The sequence below is a fragment of the Echiichthys vipera genome (genome assembly GCF_963691815.1).
Source record: "Echiichthys vipera genome assembly, chromosome: 10".
Lineage (NCBI taxonomy): Eukaryota > Metazoa > Chordata > Actinopteri > Perciformes > Trachinidae > Echiichthys > Echiichthys vipera.
In genome coordinates this window covers 31595298-31616867 of record NC_139835.1, presented here as the reverse complement: position 1 = coordinate 31616867, position 21570 = coordinate 31595298, and the positions used below count along the sequence as shown (strand labels likewise).

Below are 21570 nucleotides of genomic sequence, written 5' to 3'. Positions count from 1 at the left end.
TCTATTTTTAGTCATTTAGCATCTTTTTGTGCTGGTTTTGCATCTATTTTTAATCATTTTGCATCTTTTTGTGCTGGTTTTGCATCTATTTTTAGTCATTTTGCATCTTTTTGTGGTGGTTTTGCATCTATTTTTAGTCATTTTGCATCTTTTTGTGCTGGTTTTGCATCTATTTTTAATCATTTTGCATCTTTTTGTGCTGGTTTTGCATCTATTTTTAGTCATTTTGCATCTTTTTGTGGTGGTTTTGAATCTATTTTTAGTCATTTTGCATCTTTTTGTGCTGGTTTTGCATCTATTTTTAGTCATTTTGCACTTTTTTCTGGTGTGATGCACCTGGGAAAGTGCTTGACTCTGGTTCCTGTGATGAGCTCCTGCAGCAGGGGGCGCTGCTGCGTTCAAACCCTCCCACTCTGCCGGAGTCAAACCAGCGGAGCTGCTCCAGGACCTGTTGCAGTCACACATCATGGATCCTTACCACAACCGGAGACACACAGGACACCAGTCCGAGTCCAGCAGGAACTCCCCCCCTGGAGCCCCCGGAGGGGATCAGGGCCCCGGGGGTGGGGGTGAGCAGGGCCCCGGGGGTGATCAGGGCCCCGGTGCCCCCGGCAGAGACGCACCTGACGGCAGGACTCCACAGCCTCAGCAGTGAGTGTGTTTGACTGAAACGATACAAAAGTGACACAACAGTGAGTGTAACTTTAAACCAACACAGGACAGAGACGGGCTGTTCATATGATATATCATTTATATGATATTTCATATTTAATGAGCATTATTCATGTTTTCACTGCGGCTCAGTTTCACTTTCGTTTCCTGGGATCAGGGAGAGAAACGGTGCATTCACGGTTTCCCGGAAATCCCAGCTGCGTGTGTGACGTAGCACGGTGGTAAAGACGTCATTACCTTTTATAAAAAACATAAAACACTAAAGTGGATTAATGTCAGAACACTGACTCTAAGGAACATTTCAGATCCACAAAACGAAATCCTCCAAATCTCCCTGAACACAGAAACAGTTTGTTTACACCAGGAAATGTGAGCTCGAGTCCAAAGCGTTGTGTGTCCTCGTGTCCTGACGGTTCTCGGTGCTGCGGACTCATTTGAGGCTTCACTAACTCGCTCTTTGTGCCTCAGCTCCTCCGGCTTCACCGTCATCCCACCCAACGAGTCCCGGCGAAGCAAGACCATGAGGAGTAGGTTTTCACTCTGACCTTCATGCACCTTTGTTATTCTCCTGTCACTGAATCACACTGAAGCTCTGTGTCGCTGCAGTGGCTCAGAAAGAAGAGGAGGAGCTCCAGAGATGGAAGGAGGCGAACAGAGCGCCGCCCGTGCACCTGAACCCAGAGAGGCTCGGTAAACACACACACACACACACACACACACACACACACACACACACACACAGGAAACACTTCAGATCAAGGCTGCACATCACAAGGTTGAATCTGGAGAACGGCTCCATCTAGAGTCTCCAGATCGTTGTCTCAACAACAAAAAAGAAGTCCAGCAGTGGGGTTGCCAGGTTGGTCAGACCCGGCCCAGTAGCTCCAGGAGACCGGAGTCTGTTTGAGCCTGTTTGAACCCGTCCCCTCCAGAAAACCACAGCATCAAAACAAGGATTAGAGGAGTTTGACTGACAGTTAGCGTTAGCCGTTAGCGTTAGCCGTTCCAGCTAAGTGCAGATGAAAGTGATGTTAGCATCAAGGAGCAGCGTAGCCATGTGGGCGTGCGTTTGAATGGCGTTCCTCTCCTTTCTCTCAGTCCATGGAGTGAATGCTCGGCCTATAGTGACTCTGGTTGTTGCCCGTCTCCGCTCACTCAGCTGCTGGGACAAAGAACGCCCCCTTCACTGAGGCTCCCAAGCAGCTGCACGATTGGCTAACTCCATTTCACCCAGTGCCAGTGTACGGTTTTATTAAGCTAACTACATTAATCTAATAAAAGATCAAAGGGTAAAGCGTGCGTTAAACCGGTGAAACAGTGTCAAACTCACACTTGGACATCCAATCTATGTCTGCCACTTGTTTATTAGCTTTCCTTTACACACATGCTAAGCTAACTAGCAACTGAACAGTAACCGTGCCGATTGCCTCAATCAACTGAAATTAGACAAAATAAAACAAAACCAGGACATTAAGGACACGGACGTGTTATCTACTGTATGATCCGCGTACATGAACATGCTTATGATATTCAACACAGGTTGCAAACACATTACAAACACGTAGCATGACTACAGGAAAAATAGAGGTATTGCTGCCTAAAGAGGTCACTATGACGTTACAACAAAGGTGGGATAACTCCACAGCCAGCCTACAGTAGCTGCACCCAACAACAGACAACCCTGGCAACCAGCAACGCCCAACGCTATTGGCTGCTGCCATGGAAACACAATAGGACAGGAAGTCAAACATTTACAATATTCATTCAGACTAAAGAGAGTTTTTACTTTGATTCTGTTTATTATTAAAATATAACGATTTAATAAAGATTCTCCAGATTCAGCGTGTAAAGCGCCCTGAGTATAAAGTGTTATCAAATCATCTGAACATTATTCTTCATGCACGTGACGACTCTCTGATGTGCTGTGTCATCTCTGAAGGAGGAAGTGCGTCACTGTCTGGAGCCAGAGAGCGGCAGTTCACAGAGTTACGCTGCTCCAGACTGCAGAAGAAGGTATTTGCTCACACGTTCACTGCAGCAGCCGTTCCTCTGGGCCCGGGGTCTGCAACACACGGCCCCGGGGCCACACACAGCTCTGGGGCCACACACGGCCCCGGGGCCACACACGGCTCTGGGGCCACACACGGCTCCGGGGCCACACACGGCTCCGGGGCCACACACAGCTCTGGGGCCACACACGGCCCCGGGGCCACACACAGCTCTGGGGCCACACACGGCCCCGGGGCCACACACGGCTCTGGGGCAACACACGGCTCTGGGGCAACACACGGCTCTGGGGCCACACATGGCTCTGGGGCCACACACGGCTCCGGGGCCACACACGGCTCTGGGGCCACACACGGCTCCGGGGCCACACACGGCTCTGGGGCCACACACGGCTCCGGGGCCACACACGGCTCTGGGGGCCTTTCAGTGGCTCCTGTAGCTTTGGAAAAAAGTAAAATGTAAATAAATAACGTAGGTTTTTTGGGGTTTTTTTGTTACAAAGGAGACAATCGTTCAAAGGGAACACCTGTTCTCTTGGAGTTCGGGGTGATTTTTAAAAAATATTATGTGGTGGTCAGCACTTTCGCCTCACAGCAAAAAGGTTCCTGGTTTGAATCCCTGAGGCTGGGGCCCTTCTGTGTGGAGTGTGCATGTTGTCCCCGTGTCTGCGTGGGTTTTCTCCGGGTTCTCCGGTTTCCTCCCACAGTCCAAAGACGTGCAGGTGTTGGGTTCATTGATGACTCTAAATCACCCGTAGGTGTGAATGGTTGTCTGTCTCTGTTCGTCTCTATGTGTCCTGTGATAGACTGGCGTCCTGTCCAGGGTGGACCCCGCCTCACGCCCGATGTCAGCTGGGGTCGGCTCCAGCCCCCCTGTGACCCCGACAGGGACAAGAGGCTGAAGATGAATGAATGAATGAATGAATGAATTATGTGAAACTAAATGAAGCGTCACACCCTTCGTCTACGGCGCAGCGCCTTCACGGCCGGGGGCTAATCTGGAGTTTCTCCCATAACGGTGGCTCCCGTATGTTTGATATGTGGTGAGGAATTAGAGAACAATATTTTTTATTAAGGTCACAATAGGAATAAAATGTCAACAGTTTTCTTTATTTCTATAATTTCATGAATGCAACAAACTATATTTTCTGTATATATCATATAACTACTTAGAAGCTGTGACATCAAATATGTTTTGCAGTTCCAGGTGGAAGAGGCAAAATGGCTCTTTAGACAGTTAAGGTTGCAGACCCCTGGACTAGTCGATGCATGTGCACCTCAGAGTGAAGCTGATATAAATAAACATTCATGATATTTTTAATATTTATCGTTTCCAGCTGAAAAAAGAAGATCTGGACCAGAGGAGGAGACGAGAGGAAGAGCAGGAGTTTCAGAGGAGGAAGGATGAGGCCAGGGAGAAGGTGAGAACGTGTTTACCTGCTACAGAGTTTAACACAACAACAACAACAACAACAACAACAACAACAACAACAACAACAACAACAACAACAACACTGTTAGAGACACTAACGACATCTGCAACCAAGACTACAGCTCTCTGTGGCGTTAGCATGTAGCTTCCTGCAGCAGTGGCGTGGAGCTGATGACTAAAGACTAAAGACTAAACTTGGACTCTAGCTCAAAGACTCGATCCTGGACTTGAACTTGCAGCCGGTGTGTGTGTGTGTGTGTGTGTGTGTGTGTGTGTGTGTGTGTGTGTGTGTGTGTGTGTGTGTGTGTGTGTGTGTGCGTGTGTGTGTGTGTGTGTGTGTGTGTGTGTGTGTGCTGCATGGCCTTGAACTAGCAGCAGCTGGTTGTGAGTGTGTGGTTGTGATTGTGTGTGTGTGTGTGTGTGAGTGTGTGAGTGTGTGTGTGTGAGTGTGTGTGTGAGTGTGTGAGTGTGTGTGTGTGTGCGTGTGCGTGTGTGTGTGCGTGTGTGTGTGTGTGTGTGTGTGCTGCATGGCCCCAGCGTGTCTCACCTCAGACAGGAACAGTTCTGCGTGTGTCCTCCAGGTGTCAGCAGAGACAGACGTTGGTCCTGAGCTGCAGCAGGTCCCTGACGCTCTGAACCACCTGATTAATCCCCTCTCTGCTCTCAGACACGTCCCGTCCGCCTCGTCTGTCTCACGGTGTTTAATGGGCTGTTAGGTGAAAGGGTCATTAGTGCCGCGCACCGCAGACCTTCTTCTTGTTGCGCCATGACCTCTGTGAAGCCAGGGGAATGTTCTGGTAATCCAGCAGATAAACAGACGTGAGCTAACAAGACGCTGACCCACTTTGGTTTGGGAGACTTTGGGACGCAGACGGATCCACTGGAAAATTATTAAGTGTTCAAACCACAAAATGTGAGTCTCCTCCAGCTCATCCCTGCTCCTGGAACCTCTTTGATTAGTGTTACAGTAAATACGGTCTGTGACGGCCCACGAGGGTCGGGCGGCTCGCGTCACTGGAGCCGGAACAGAACCAGCCAGAAAATACAGACGTTACAGCGAACTGGAGTCTTTCTCTTTATCTCTTCATAGGACAACGGGACTGAGGAAAGTGGAAGTTTTAAATCAAAGTGGAAGTCCGGTAAAAATGGCCCCGCGGTCTTTTTCAGCAAGAAAATCCGTCCGATAATCCATGCAGACAGTTTTTTATTATCGATCAACCGTGTATAGAGAATTCCAGGAGAGATGCTAACAGTGGTTAGCTCGGGGCAGTACGGTGAAGGCATTCGAAGGTCTTTTTTAACCACTAATGCTGCTGAAAATAACAGCAAACCTCTGCAGCAGCATGAGAAGAGTTAATTAGTGAATGATCTGGAAAGTATCGAACTGAGCTCCAGAGCATTCGGTAATCGACTTGTAGGGACTGCCGCTCAGTATGGGGGTCATCCCCATGTTTCCCGGTCTACAAAAGCCTTCACCGATTTAATTGTTAGGGCCAGAGGTAACGGTCAGGGTTAGGGGGTAGTGTTAGGGCGCACTCCCACTGTCCATCCGTACCATGCCCAAACAGGGTTCACAGCTAAAGTCTGGTCCCTTTGACCAGTGTGAGAGCAACCGTACCACGTCTAGGAGCGGCACGCTTGTCGTCCACGGCCCGTTTGGGAGAGGTGGGCTTTAGTTAAGCACGTTTGCACGTGTACGAGCACGAGCGTGCGCACGTGTACGAGCACGAGGCCTACGGTGGTTCTGAGGTCATTTCCTGTGCGCCTGTTGGGACGCAGACAAAAGAAGGAGGGACCATGCGCGGACATTTCAAACAATGGCGGTGAAAGGTTCACGTTGGTGTGATGCGGAGGTGGAGTGTTTACTGCAGATTTGGTCGACGAAAAGATTCAAAAACAGTCGACAAGACGCACAAAAACTCAGAGGTCTACGGAAAGATCTGGAAACAAAGCCACGCATCGCCATGACGTCATCAATGCGTGTGACGTGTTACGGCGTGATGACGTATAGGCAGCAAGAAGCATTCTCCGAGGCCCAGGTAGTGTGAGTACAAACGGGCCTGGAGGGGGGGACAAGGACCCTAAAGCACGGGGCACGGGACGGAGGAGCAGTGGGAGGGCGCCCTTAGGATCTACATCGGCCTATTTGCCGGGGAATTCTGTATCAAGGTCACAAACAAAGCGGGGAACATCGGTACACTCCCCTCCATAGCCGACGGCTCAGGCCTGTGACTCTCACGACTGTTTAAAAACATGTTGCCTGCTCTTAATTCAAAATGAAAATATCATTTTCAACAACATCTGATGTGTTGTCTTTGTTCCATTTTCTATTAAATATGAGGTTACAGTGTTTTGCATTCATCTCGCTCTGTTTGACATTTCACACAGAGTCACACAGCTGTTTGGAAGCAGCGTTGCAGTGAATGTGTGTCTGTAATTAGGGTGCGCCTGAATACATATGTAACCATTACTGCAGCCCGTGAACCAGACTCCGTATACGTTGAATGTGTAACCGCCTGTTGGAAAGAGTGCGTGTTGTGGTGACGGCTGTCTGATGCTTCACAGGCCGAGCGCCTGGAGGAGAAGCAGCTACGGGATGAGCGGAGGAGGAGGGAGCAGCTCCAGCAGGATCACGCCAGGTCAGCGCCGGATCAGGTTAACCCAGGTCTCGTCACTGTGCGCCATTGTGTTGGTGTGTGTGTCGTGTTGTGCTCTGTTGGTTCTTGCTCTGCGATGCACCTCAGTCACAGACGGAGCATCAGATGACACGATCTGCAGACCTTTACAAAGGCAGCGCCCAGCGTCTGACCTGTAATTACCACCTGAGCTATGCTGCGTTTACTGATGCCAGAAAAAGTGAAAAAAGAAACAATATGATCTTTGAATGTGAGGAAGCGTGGAGACAGGAGACACGAGCTTCACCTCTGACTGCCCCCACTCACCTTTTCAAACCTGTTTAAAGGGAAAGTTCAGCACAAAATCACCCCAGGGGCTTTTTCTGCTCTTATGTTCATCTAATAAGCCATGGAGACAGTTTTACTTTGTGTGTGTATGAACTATTAACGTAGAAATCCAGGAGAGGCGCTAACAGCCGGATGTGGCTAACAGTGGTTAGCTCAGGGCAGCCCGGTGAAGGCATTCAAAGGTCTTTTTTAACCACTAATGCTGCTGAAAATAACAGCAAACCTCTGCAGCAGCATGAGAAGAGTCCCTACACACACAACAAAGCACCAATGGGCTCCTTCCACTGTAATGGACTTTACTATGAGAGGAGCTGGTGCAGGGGCCAGTAGGTAAGTCTTTAAAACACTCTTTAATAAACTCTGGCTTCACTAACTACGCTGATGACGCTTTGTTGTGTGTGTAGGGACTCTTCTCATGCTGCTGCAGAGGTTTGCTGTTATTTTCAGCAGCATTAGTGGTTAAAAAAGACCTTTGAATGCCTTCACCGTGCTGCCCCGAGCTAATCACTGTTAGCCACGTCCGCCTGTTAGCATCTCTCCTGGATTTCTACCTTAAAAAAACTGTCTCTTTGGTTTATTTGATGAAGTTTAGTGCAGAATAAGATCATGGGATGATTTTACACTGGAATTACACTTTAACGCCTGTTTTCACTCATGTAAGAAAGGACTTCCTGGGCAGACAGGAAACTGCGATGGGATCTCATTAGCCACACGTCGGTCGGAGGCGTAACGTGGTGGAGTAATGGCCCCTTCCCTACTTCTTACCGTCCTACCTCTTGACCTTCATTTCAGTCTCAACCACACACCTGGGAGGTTTGGTGAGTGCATCCTGCACGGTTCAATCTCTCCACAGACCGACGACCACCTGACCGACACTCAACCCTCCACTGTGGAGGTTTAGGTGTCACCAGGACGGCACTCACCAGAGCACGCATGTCCTCCTTCATACTCGCCGCTCCCACGCTCAAAGCTGCTCTGCTCAATACCGCTCAGCACTCGCTGCAAAGAGAAATGCTGAGTTGTATTTATCAGGTGGATGACGGCGTGGTGAGGGAGGGCGAGAGGCTCGGTGGATTTGCATGTTCTGCTGCAGTAACACAGAGACGAGCTGGGGCACGCTGCACGCTCATGGTGCGAGCAGTAAATCAGAGCGGGAGATCCAGACGTCACTCCAACTTTAAAGAATCCGCTCTGTGCACACCTTATGTTAGGAGCTCTGCGGGATCGTTCGTCCGCACTACAAATGATGTCAGAGCGCGAGGAGAAGAGGATTGTTGGGTTCTCTGTCAGGTTTAAAGACGCTCCGCAGAGCCACAGAGGACGCACGCGAACGTTCTCACACTTGAGCATGTGAAGATGTTTTCTGTTGGTACAAATACCTGCAGAAGGTCATTCATCTGAAGTTCATTCATTCATTCATCTTCAGCCTCTTGTTCCTGTCGGGGTCGTGGGGGGGCTGGAGCCGATCCTAGCTGACATCGGGCGTGAGGCGGGGTCCACCCTGGACAGGACGCCAGTCTATCACAGGACACATAGAGACGAACAGAGACAGTCAACCATTCACACCTACGGGTGATTTAGAGTCATCAATGAACCCAACACCTGCACGTCTTTGGACTGTGGGAGGAAACCGGAGAACCCGGAGAAAACCCACGCAGACACGGGGACAACATGCAAACTCCACACAGAAGGGCCCCAGCCGGGGTTCAAACCAGGAACCCTCTCACTGTGAGGTGACAGTGCAAACCAGCACAACACCGTGTCATCTGAAGTCCACATGTTTATTACTGTGGAAACTACGTCCAGAGCGAAGAAGAAGAAGAAGAAGAAGAAGAAGAAGAAACCTAACCATCACCTCAGGCGCCCTTTCACGGCGTTAAAAGAACGTCATATTTCTTAGCGTGCAGATTTTTGTGCATAACTTTCCATAATATACACAAATCAGAGAATATGGTTTTGCGTGCCGTGTGAAAAAACACTTTCACCGCGGGGGATTAATAACGTCTGTCTTCTTCTTCTCTGCTCTGTAAAAGTGTAAATAATAGCGATGGCTTCCTCCTGCACGAAGTCTCCTCCCACGCTGCGTCTGACCACTTTGATTCAATTGCTGCGGCGTTCCAGATGTTCCTGGAATCTCACACCCGGTCGCCTGAGGGGAAGATCTTGTCAAGTAGCATCTCTGGCGTCTTTACAAGAGCAACAAAAACAGGAGACAGCGGACCGACGTGTGAACCTGGAGAAACAATGAAGAGATGTAGAGATGGAGCAGAGCAGATGAGCGGTGTCAGGGAGGGACAAGCGCACGCCACAGTCACCGCCACAGTCACCGCCACAGTCATCGCCCCCGACCCGCGGAAGCTCTCTGGGGTAAACTAAGGGTTCGTCCACAAGATCAAAAACAACCTTTTATCTCTCCGTGGTTCCTAAAAAGTTCCCTTTTCCACTGGTCCTGGTCCTGGTCCTGGATCCTGGTCCTGGTCCTGGTCCTGGTCCTGGATCCTAAATGTGTGCGTCCACAGGAAACCAGGTGCAGCGACTCCAAACGCTGTAGTACCCATGCCAGGCCTGGAGGTGGCGCTGTAACTGCCACAGAAACACACCAACACCAGAGAAGAAGAGACGGGGAGACGCTGTGGAGAATCCAAACACCGGAGAGTTCCTCTCCAAATCCTCCTCCATCCTAGAGACAAACGTGTCCCTGGTTCTGGTCTTAGTGGAGACTTTGGTGCTGTTCTGGACTCTGATGCACCCATCACTCTGCAGTTAGTGTCCTCACTGAGCAGAGGGGGCTGCTGGGAGCCCCATCACTCTGCAGTTAGTGTCCTCACTGAGCAGAAGGGGCTGCTGGGACCCCCTTCACTCTGCAGTTAGTGTCCTCACTGAGCAGAGGGGGCTGCTGGGAGCCCCTTCACTCTGCAGTTAGTGTCCTCACTGAGCAGAGGGGGCTGCTGGGAGCCCCTTCACTCTGCAGTTAGTGTCCTCACTGAGCAGAGGGTGCTGCTGGGAGCCCCATCACTCTGCAGTTAGTGTCCTCACTGAGCAGAGGGGGCTGCTGGGAGCCCCTTCACTCTGCAGTTAGTGTCCTCACTGAGCAGAGGGGGCTGCTGGGAGCCCCTTCCCCGTCCCAAAGCACTCCCAGGCGCCACTTTCTCACTACGTTTAGAGACTTTTCACAGCTTCTTAGAACTGGATTTAGAAACAGAGCCTAGATCAGTTTAGCTCCTTATTCAGAGCATCAGGGAAAAGGGAGACATCTGTGCTGGGCCTCATTCAGTCCCATGCATGTGACTCAGAGTCCAGTTCAGTAAACAGTCTCTGGGTCCGTCTCTGTCCTCTCACGCAGCAGCACTGTTGTTATGTGACGATGTTAATTATTAGTATGCCTTTCCGCGTTTGTCTCTTTCAAGTGTGTGTTTCTATTACAGCAGGACTGACAGTTTCCTGCAGAGGTTCGAGAGGAAGGCCCTGGCTTCACCGGCATCCAGCAGCGCCACACACACGCCATCTCGGGTGAGCCGGCGACCCTGTGTGTGTGTGTGTGTGTGTGTGTGTGTGTGTGCTTTTATGTGCGTCCACATGTCTTGTCTGTATACAGGGCACCAGCGTGTGTGCGTGCAGTCCCAGTATGTGACTGGCTCTAGGGTCCCAGGGTTCAGCGCGGAGCCTCATGTCTGCGTCCGCGGGGTCGGGGGCTGAAGCTGCAGCTCTGCGGTGATTCACACCAATAGATCTGCCTTTGTGAGCTGTTTTCTGAACAAATACTCTTGGGTGCGGGGTTTTCATCGTCCGGGGCAGCGCGGGTATTAAGCGCTATCCCCAGAAGGCCGGGCGGGACGAGGGGCCAGAGCCCCCTTCAATTATGTGGTGGTCAGAGCCGGGGCACACAGCAGTAACTGCAGGCTCACGGTGGAGGGAGAGGAAGTGTAAACACACGGAGGAACAGGCCGCTGACGCTCCTCTCTCTCTCCTCTGGATGTCGTTCGTCCGTCTCCTCTCCCTCCCTTTTGTTTTCTCGTCCTCTCTTCTGCCTGTGAGTTTTCCCTGGGAGGGAGCGAGTGGAAGGAGGAGTTGGAGGGACTTCCCAGAGTTCACGCTGAGCGGAGACAGAGACACAACATGACACGAGGAAGTCGGAGTGGAATAACCTGCGCGGGTGAAAGTACCTGGAGGGAACCCAAGCGCCTCACCAGCCGTGCCCTCAGTGGGAACATCGCTCCTCTTAATCAACAATCCGACTTTGGATGATTGCTGCTATAAATCTGACACTTCAGGCAAATACGTGTTTTTATGCACCGGTTCATTTTTAAAGATCAGGCCGTTTATATCGTTTACTTTTGTTTCTTTCCTTTTCAAACAGCAAAACCATCAACACTAGAATCAAAACATGTTTTATCAGTAAAACAGTGCACGAATATTTTCATGTGAATGCTTTTGAATCTAAAAGTTCGGGGGAAGACGAAAGCTGGACCACATGACACCAGCTGTCACTCTTTAAGCTGAAGAGCGACAGGAAATGGGAGAGAAAGAGAGAGAGAGAGAACTTCTGCGGCGAGGACTGAGGCCCCGTTTACACGACAACGCTCACGGGTGCAAACCACTAAATATTCAATCAGCCGTGCCTTTCGTTTAGAGGGCGACGGCTTAGAGTGTAAACATAAAAAGGTAAACCCCCCTCCAGACTGTAAATGTTAAAAACGTAAAAACGCTGGCTCACGTGGCGTACGTGTTTCCGTAACATCCATGTGCAGAGTTCAGGTAAACAACAACAACTACTACTACAACTACAATTACTCCAGGTAGGGAATGAGTCCTGACCCCAAGTGAAGGAGTTCAAGGACCTCAGGATCTTGTTCACGAGTGAGGGGACGATGGAGCGTGAGTTTGACCGGAGAATCGGAGCAGCGGGGGCGGAGCTGCAGTCGCTCTACCGCACCGTTGTGATGAACAGAGAGCTGAGGAAGACAAAGCTCTGGATCTACCCTCAGTCCTGGTTCCTACCCTCACCTGTGGTCATGAAAGCTGGGTCAGGACCCAAAGAACCAGGTCCAGGTCAGGACCCAAAGGACCAGGTCCAGGTCAGGACCCAAAGAACCAGGTCCAGGTCCAAGCGTGTGAAATGTGTTTCCTCAGGAGGGGGTCTGGAGTCTCCCTTAGAGAGAGGGGGAGAAGTTCGGTGATGGAGTTGAAGTGTCTAATCCTCCTCCTCATCATCAGCTGCAGCTGCTGTTCATGTTCGATGTGACGGCGTTTCTTATTCTTAGCTCAGAAAACAAACTTTTATTGGAGCGCGTTGAGAGATGCTGTCAGACGCTCCGCTAATCGTGTCTGCACGCCTCCACCCAGCCGTCCGTCCGTCTGTCACTGATGTCATACCACAGAGGAAGAGGAGCGTGCAGGAAGGACACGAGGACGCGGCGCGTGCTGCGAGCCGATGACTCTCTCCGTCGCACAAACACAAATAAACAAGTGTGTTGTTTTAGGGCTGAACGCATGCTGCTCCTCCTCCTCCTCCTCCTCCTCCTCCACCTTCACTTTGTCTCAACTCGCTTCTTATTCATTCCTCCTCTCTCCTTGTTTCCTTGTTTCCTCCTCACTCCTCTCTCCTCACACACCTGTCCTGGTCACACCTGTCCTGGTCACACCTGTCCTGGTCACACCTGTCCTGGTCACACACCTGTCCTGCTCACACCAGTCCTGGTCACACACCTGTCCCGTTCACACCTGTCCTGGCCACACCGGTCCCGTTCACACCTGTCCTGGTCACACACCTGTCCTGCTCTGACCTGTCCTGGTCACACACCTGTCCTGCTCACACCAGTCCTGGTCACACACCTGTCCCGTTCACACCTGTCCTGGTCATACCTTGGTCACACCTGTCCTGGTCACACACCTGTCCTGCTCACACACCTGTCCCGATCAAACCTGTCCTGGTCACACCTGTCCTGATCACACCTGTCATGCTCACACCTGTCCTGGTCACACCTGTTCTGTTCACACCTGTACTGGTCACACCTGTCCCGGTCACACCTGTCCTGCTCACACCTGTCCTGCTCACACACCTGTCCTGGTCACACCTGTTCTGTTCACACCTGTACTGGTCACACCTGTCCTGGTCACACCTGTTCTGTTCACACCTGTCCTGTTCACACCTGTCCTGGTCACACACCTGTCCTGTTCACACCTGTCCTGCTCACACCTGTCCTGGTCACACACCTGTCCTGGTCACACCTGTCCTGCTCTCACACCTGTCCTGCTCACACCTGTCCCGTTCACACCTGTCCTCCAGGTGAGAGTCCTGGGTTTTGGGACCCGACGGCAGCGTCTCCATCAGCAGCATGGCTCGTTACCGTGCTGTAGACGCTGATGACGACGCGTGCACTTCATACGAATAAGAGACAACAAACCTGTAACTTTTCTTTTCTTTTCTACTTTATATAATCTTTTATTTTCAGAGCGAGGCCGCGGAGACTCAAAGTGTGAGAGACGTCCAGCTGGAGCACAGGAGGTATTTATTATTTTATCTCTTTGTCACTTACACAAGTGTCTGTTTCACTGACCTCACTACAGTTCATCTAAGGGCGCCCTCCCACTGTGCCTCCGTCCCGTGCCCCGTGCTTTAGGGTCCTTGTCCCCCCCTCCAGGCCCGTTTGTACTCACACTACCTGGGCCTCGGAGAATGCTTCTTGCTGCCTATACGTCATCACGCCGTAACACGTCACACGCATTGATGACGTCATGGCGATGCGTGGCTTTGTTTCCAGATCTTTCCGTCGACCTCGGAGTTTTTGTGCGTCTTGTCGACTGTTTTTGAATCTTTTCATCGACCAAATCTGCAGTAAACACTCTCTCACACACACACACACACACACACACACACACACACACGCACACACACACACACACACACACTGGGTGGACCGGCTTAACTAAAGCCGTGTAATTGTTGCAATTATGGGGAAGACAAATCAAATCAGGAGGACGTAGCGTGTCCTGGAAAGGCCAGATCCTGTGGGTACCAGCGCGCGGCCTGTTGACGTGCAGAGCTGCGACAACCACTCGTGTAACGCTCGTCAGCGCCGGCGCTGAGAAATGGGTTCTGACTCGGGCGGGTTGATTTGCAGCTGGGGTTTCTGGGGTCGTTATGATCCAGTGGCTCGAGCCCAGTTTGCAGAGGAATGAAACGAGCGCTTGGACCAGTGGAAAGAGAGATTTCAGAACCAACTCTTTAAGTGTTTTTTCCTGATTGTGTCTCCGCAGGGTGAACTCAGCCTTTCTGGACAAACTGGAAGGTCAAAGCAGACGGAGTGAGGCGGAGGCGGAGGGGGCGGAGGATCCCTTTTTGGACGCGGAGGACTTTAGACCCCCGGACCAGGACCTGAGCTGCTGCGACCGGGCAGAGGAAGCTGGTGAGCGCAGAGTTTCTCACGCTCGACGCTGGTTAACCAAACCTAAGAGCTGCCCACCTCGGCCTTTCTTAGAAGGACTGTGATTGTCTGTTTAGTCTGCGTTGAATCAAAGGCTCTTCAGGAAGTTATGCGTGGTACGCAGAGGAGCTGTTCCTGCTGCCATCACGTCCTGCTCGTACTCGCCATTTGTGGGAAAAGTGTGTCTGAGCGTGAGTGAGGAAGTATTTTCCCTCCTGGGCACAAAGCTGTACCTACTATGGACGGAGCGAGAACACACACATACACACACGCACGCACGCACGCACACACACATAGACACACACACACACACACACACACACACACACACACACACACACACAGACACACAGACACACACACAGACACACACACACACACACACAGACACACACACACACACGCACACACACACACACACACACACACAGACACACACACACACACGCACACATACATCCACACACAGACGCACACACATGTAGACACACGCACGCACACACGCAAACACATACACACACATACAGAGGCAAACACACACACGCACGCACACACACACACACACACATACAGGGAAACACACACGCGGACACAGACACAGACGCACACAGACACGCGCACACGCACACACACACACACGCACACACACACACACGCCCCTCTGTTGTAACTGACACGCTGAGTTTGATTCCTGAGTGGCTGTCAAACAACTATGAAACGCTGCCACTCACCAACACAAACACAAAGTCATGTTCTCGATGTGCTGCGTGTCAGCGGATGGTTGGATGTTTTCTTAAGTGTGTGAGGTATTTACCCCGAGTCACAGTGTGACTGCAGCACTTTGGAGGAGCAGAGAGGAGTCACAGAAGCTGAGAAATGCAGAAGATGGTTATCCTGACTCCTGCAGATGGATTGATTCCCATAGTTCCCTTTTGCTCAGCACGTCCATCTGGGCCGAGGTGGGAAAGTTCTAGTTCAAAGTCCAGTTCACACAGTTTAATATGAACTACTTCAGTTCATAGTTCATAATGCTAAATTATGGGCTGCTTCCCCTTAATGACGTTCATGAAAGCCGGTCGTTCCTCTTGACTCAGAGGCTGCAGGTCTCCGTCAGTGACCGGCACCAGCAGGTTGAATGGAGCGGCTGCTGTGCTCAGTGGACGGGGTCTGGGTGGACGATCTGTCCTGACTGTCTTTGGATTCTTTATTTGTTCGCACAGACGTCGAAAAGCCGGCTGCTTCAGGTCAATGAGCCGTTTCAGGTTTGATGTGAATGAGGCCGCCCTCCCACTGTGCCTCCGTCCCGTGCCCCGTGCTTTAGGGTCCTTGTCCCCCCTCCAGGCCCGTTTGTACTCACACTACCTGGGCCTCGGAGAATGCTTCTTGCTGCCTATACGTCATCACGCCGTAACACGTCACACGCATTGATGACGTCATGGCGATGCGTGGCTTTGTTTCCAGATCTTTCCGTAGACCTCAGAGTTTTTGTGCGTCTTGTCGACTGTTTTTGAATCTTTTCATCGACCAAATCTGCAGTAAACACTCCACCTCCGCATCACACCAACGTGAACCTTTCACCGCCATTGTTTGAAATGTCCGCGCATGGTCCCTCCTTCTTTTTTCTACGTCCCAACAGGCGCACAGGAAATGACCTCAGAACCGCCGCAGGCCTCGTGCTCGTACACGTGCGCACGCTCGTGCTCGTACACGTGCAAACGTGCTTTACTAAAGCCCACCTCTCCCAAACAGGAAGAATGTGTCCTTATTTCAAAGCTTTGCGTCCTCTGCTGTGGTGGGATGATATATCTTTCCTTATAGGTCAGGTAAATGCATGTTCACGGGCGAACGATTAAAGTTTCTCTGTGTAACTTTCAGAAAACTCGTTATGAGCGACTCCGTCAGTGCGCTGCAGTCCGTGTGCTGTCGCTCGTATCGTCTGAAACACTGAGACTGAACGTAACCGCCCCGCCCCGTGTTGGTTTAATGCTGTAACTGTGGACCGTTTCTCCCTGTTTGCTCTCCAGGGCCGGAGCCTGACTCGGACTGGGCCTTGATGAAGCTGAAGAGGAGCTTTCCCGAGTGCAGCAGCGTCTTCCTGGAGGACATCCTGGACCAGTGCAACGGAGATTACGAGCAGGCCAACACACTACTGAGCTGCACCATGTTTGAATGATCTTTAATGAGAGGACTGGGTTTACGGGTCCCCCCCCCCCCCTCCTGGTGGTGGACGAGTGCAGCTCATTGAATCTCTACCTCTGTATGAGCTCCTTTTACTCTGTTTCTCATTCATTAAAATTCTGTTCGGTGGCCTGTGTCTGTCTGCATGCGCGCGTGAGTCACGGCGGGTTTTCGCCCTGACGTGGAGCTGAAGCGATGTTCGTTTCCAGTTTAGTCGAAGGTCAACGCCATGACTCATAATCCTCAGATCATATTTGGGGCTCCTAATGAAATCAGTGTGTGCAGGGGGAAGAGAGCTCTGCCCAATTTTGTTTGTCTTATAATCAGAGTCGCATGTGATGCGTCTGCAGCAGGAGAGTTTCACTTCAACTTCACAGTGGATTCAAAAGAGGTCAATAAAGCGGCTACACCTCATCAGGGTGTTTTATCAGACAGGGCGAGGTTTCCAGGTGGGCACGGGGCGGCTGTGTCAGATGGTTATCACCCGACCGAGGCCACAGAGAACAAAAGGGCGGCGCTCTGAACACGGGGGACCAAAAATCCCCTTCTTCCACTTCTGCATAGAGTCACGCAGCGAGCGTTTTCCTGCTGATGTCATCGTGCAAAGGTCGTTCCTCGGGAGACGGACGAGAAACTCAGTTCTTAAGGAAAAGATCTGGACCTTTGAAATAAAACATGAGCTTTGGATCTTTTCTTTATTGATCCTGGATTAAAAGAATGAGAATAGAGGTGAAGTGAAGCACCGTGGGACCTAGTTTCAGAGAAAGTGTGCTGGAGTGAACAGGGAGAGAGAAATGATGGTTCGATCCTGTTTGAATTACACATGATATGATTACTGAACCCTGAACGGGGCCACGGGCACAGGCCCAGGGGCCCAGGCCCAGGGGCCCCACGTGTAAAGGCCCCTGACTCTAAGAAAGAAAACACACAAAACAATAACAGAGATGCTAAATGACCAAAAACATACACAAGATAACTGAGGGGGGCTGAGCAATAGATGCAAAACCACCACAAAAAGATGCAAAATGACTAAAAATAGATGCAAAACCATCACAAAAAGATGCAAAATGACTAAAAATAGATGCAAAACCAGCACAAAAAGATGCAAAACCAGCACAAAAAGATGCAAAATGACTAAAAATAGATGCAAAACCACCACAAAAAGATGCAAAATGACTAAAAATGGATGCAAAACCACCACAAAAAGATGCAAAATGACTCAAAATAGATGCAAAACCACCACAAAAAGATGCAAAATGATTAAAAATAGATGCAAAACCACCTCAAAAAGATGCAAAATGACTAAAAATGGATGCAAAACCACCACAAAAAGATGCAAAATGACTAAAAATAGATGCAAAACCACCACAAAAAGATGCAAAATGACTCAAAATAGATGCAAAACCACCACAAAAAGATGCAAAATGATTAAAAATAGATGCAAAACCACCTCAAAATGATGCAAAATGATTAAAAATAGATGCAAAACCACCACAAAAAGATGCAAAATGACTAAAAATAGATGCAAAACCACCACAAAAAGATGCAAAATGACGGTAAACCGGTTTTGCGTTTACATTATTTTATGTTATATCTGTCTTTGTAACATTAAATATAAATAAATGACACAAAATAAGGAAATTGAACCTTTATTTGTGTTTTTAAAGTCGTCTGTAGTGAGATGAAGTCTTGGTACGGACTGCAGGAGAAACACGCAGCTCTCACAGAGCACAGTAACACAAAAGAGTGTGTGTGTTGTGGGCGTCTCTCGTGTGTGTGTGTGTGTGTGTATCACGATCAGGAGAGGAGGAAAACCCCTGACATGATCTGAGTGTGTGTACGAGTGTGTGTGTGTGTGTGTGTGTGTGTGTGTGAGCGTGCGGTTAGAGGTGGGGACGCAGCGCTCCTCTGCCGCCTAATCAATACACTCGGTCTGGGAGCTGAGGAGACGCTTGCGTGGGAAGGTATCGCGTGATGTCCCTGCGGCGCCGCGGAGCTCTGCAGACGCTTCAGCTCAGATGGAAACTGTTCTAGGATCAGTTCAGAGAGAGACACGCAGACAAACATGAAACCCCCTCAAACGTGTTACAGACGGTTCCTCTACGGAGAACGTAGAACCTGGTTTGGACCACTAAAGGAGACCGTTAAGTTCAGTCACTAAAGGAGACCGTTAAGTTCAGTCACTAAAGGAGACGGTTAAGTTTAGACTCTAAAGGAGACGGTTAAGTTTAGACACTAAAGGAGACTGTTAAGTTTAGTCACTAAAGGAGACCGTTAAGTTCAGTCACTAAAGGAGACCGTTAAGTTTAGTCTCTAAAGGAGACCGTTAAGTTTAGTCACTAAAGGAGACTGTTAAGTTTAGTCACTAAAGGAGACGGTTAAGTTTAGTCACTAAAGGAGACCGTTAAGTTTAGTCACTAAAGGAGACTGTTAAGTTTAGACGACTAAAGGAGACGGTTAAGTTAAGACTAAAGGAGACGGTTAAGTGTAGACGAGTAAAGGAGACGGTTAAGTGTAGAATAGCGGCCGCAGCACATTCATCACCTGCGTCTCTTTAACTGGTTTTAACGTGACTCCTGTTTGAATGTCACGCGTTCACCTTAAAGCGGGTAAAGGTCTTTGTCCTGCCGGGATTCAAACCGACACTTCAGAGTTCCTGCTCGGCGTTCCTCAGCACGGCGGGTATTTCCCCGCACGTCTGATTCCAGGGCGGCTGACGACCACAGAGAGAAAGATCAGAACCCAGGGAAGTTAAAACATGTGTGGAGAGAAATCGACCCCTCTGAAGAGTCCCGCGTGTCTTATCTGTGACCGTGCGTTTATTCTCATAACAATAAACATGAGTCATCATCTGAGCTCTGCAGAGCTGAGCCGCTCAGAGAACCTGGACCGCTGACGTGTTCGAACAGCAGGTCGGTAACAGAGAGGTCACATGACCTGGGTTAGTTCTGCATCATCATCCAACCACGACACAGAGGACTTACACACAAGTGCACACACACACACACACACACACACGCACACGCACGCACACACGTCAGCCCTGGACGGATCTCTGGATCCCCCGGAGATGCTGTATGTGAGAACAGGTGTGAATCAGTTGGACGTTACCCCGCCTGCCCCTCAGGGCGCCCTCCCACTGTGCCTCCGTCCCGTGCCCCGTGCTTTAGGGTCCTTGTCCCCCCCTCCAGGCCCGTTTGTACTCACTCTACCTGGGCCTCGGAGAATGCTTCTTGCTGTCTATACGTCATCACGCCGTAACACGTCACACGCATTGATGACGTCATGGCGATGCGCTCCTAAACGCGGTACGCTCGCGGTGTGTCGAAACGGCCGATTTGAGCACCCCGGTAAGATTTCCTCTGACTGTTTGCGTTTTTAAGACGTCTTACACCGGGGCCGATAGTGTGTGTGTGTGTCAGCTCTGAGGAAAACAGATCTTTGTGACGGCACCAACGATACCCCCCGGGAACGCTAGAGGGGGAAATCTGTTTCCACTTCCACGCTTCCAAGTGTTTAGTGTAACTTTAGCCCATTAGCTTAAGTCCAAACCTCAACCACAGACATGGCAGATAAAAGAAGCTGCTCCTACATGAGTCATTTTGGACGGTCCTCGCAGACGACCCACTCTGACCTGTGGGAGTGAGCACATGGTTCTGGTTCCTGCGTGCGGTTCGCTCCTTTTGCCTTTTGCACAAGAGAAGCAGAAATTCAGCTGGTGGAGCGAGGAGGAGGAGGAGGAAGGGGGCAGGTGCAGGAGGAGACGGATTCTTTCCCACAGCTTCAAAGTGGGGCGACCTCCGCCTGCACGACACTCAAACTGCCTAAAGCAAACACAAGTGGAGGTAAACACACACGGAAACACCCACATCACTCCCAGCGGCGCGAGGAACACCGATCCTTTCCTGTGTGCGCACCGGCGCTGGTATACTGTTGTTGTTGAACGGAGATGAATCAGAGGACGCAGAGAGCAGGAAGAGACGCCTTTTCTCATGCTAATGCCTCCGCGCCGCTCTTCCCTTTCCTCCTGACAGCCACTGGGCGTGTGCATGTGTGTGAAATGGACTCCACTGAGATCAAATGGTCAAAGAGGCTTGAACTTGCATTCATTATCACACACGTTGGTGCCAGACCCTCGCAGCTGCACAAACCGTTACAGCCGCGCTCCCCCCGGTGTACCTGCAGGCTAACGTCAACATGTGAAGGAATTACTTTGAGGTTTGGTGGATTCAGCTCGTGCAGCAGCAGCGCTGAGGCAACGTCCAGCTTTATTTCTTCCCTTTTCTTTCTGCAGAGTTAAAAAACACAAAACACTTCTAGGTCGTTTTATTCCCAGCCGTCAATTACTGCTGATTCGACACGGTGTTGTTACGACGCTTCGAAAAGCTCCAGGATCGAGACTCTGCATCAGGAGGAAGGTTGGAGAGGTGGAGGGGTCGAACACACACCGGACTTGTGGGAGACTCTAGTTTGTGCCCCTGAAACCAGGTCCCAGAGTGTGCAGATTGTAAACGCCCCCCATGGCGTTGTGGTCTGGACGGTGAAAGCTCAGACTTTGTTAAAGGACGGCGTCATGGCCCCACCTCCGACCTCTGACCCCGCGGCGTCACATAACAACAACAGTGCTGCTGCGTGAGAGGACAGAGACGGACCCAGAGACTGTTTACTGAACAGGACTCTGAGCCACATGCATGGGACTGAATGAGGCCCAGCACAGATTTAGATCCAGGACCAGGACCAGGACCAGGACCAGGACCACAGCCACATGCATGGGACTGAATGAGGCCCAGCACAGACTCTGGCTCATTCCCTCACTGGTTACAGAAAACCAGTTGAACAAAGTTTTATCTGGTGATGGTTCTAGTTCACTTTCTAACTCCACCCTGATTCATACT

The 21570-nt window shown here is 50.6% G+C and overlaps 1 protein-coding gene across 2 annotated transcripts; it reads left to right on the top strand.

The window, feature by feature from the left end:
• The first annotated feature begins 437 nt into the window (after nt 1–437).
• epsti1 (epithelial stromal interaction 1) lies at nt 438–16975 on the top strand. Of its 2 annotated transcripts, none has more exons than XM_083921208.1 (10): nt 438–651; nt 1141–1199; nt 1279–1362; nt 2612–2685; nt 4016–4099; nt 6676–6749; nt 10502–10583; nt 13526–13578; nt 14331–14479; nt 16522–16975. In XM_083921208.1, exons 1-10 carry the CDS (start codon nt 467–469, stop codon nt 16668–16670), a joined length of 993 nt encoding a protein of 330 aa, XP_083777334.1. In that variant the 5' UTR covers nt 438–466; the 3' UTR covers nt 16671–16975. The 2 variants fall into 2 exon arrangements, with proteins under 2 accessions (XP_083777334.1, XP_083777333.1); XM_083921207.1 differs by having other exon boundaries at nt 10499–10583.
• Nucleotides 16976–21570: the final 4595 nt, after the last annotated feature.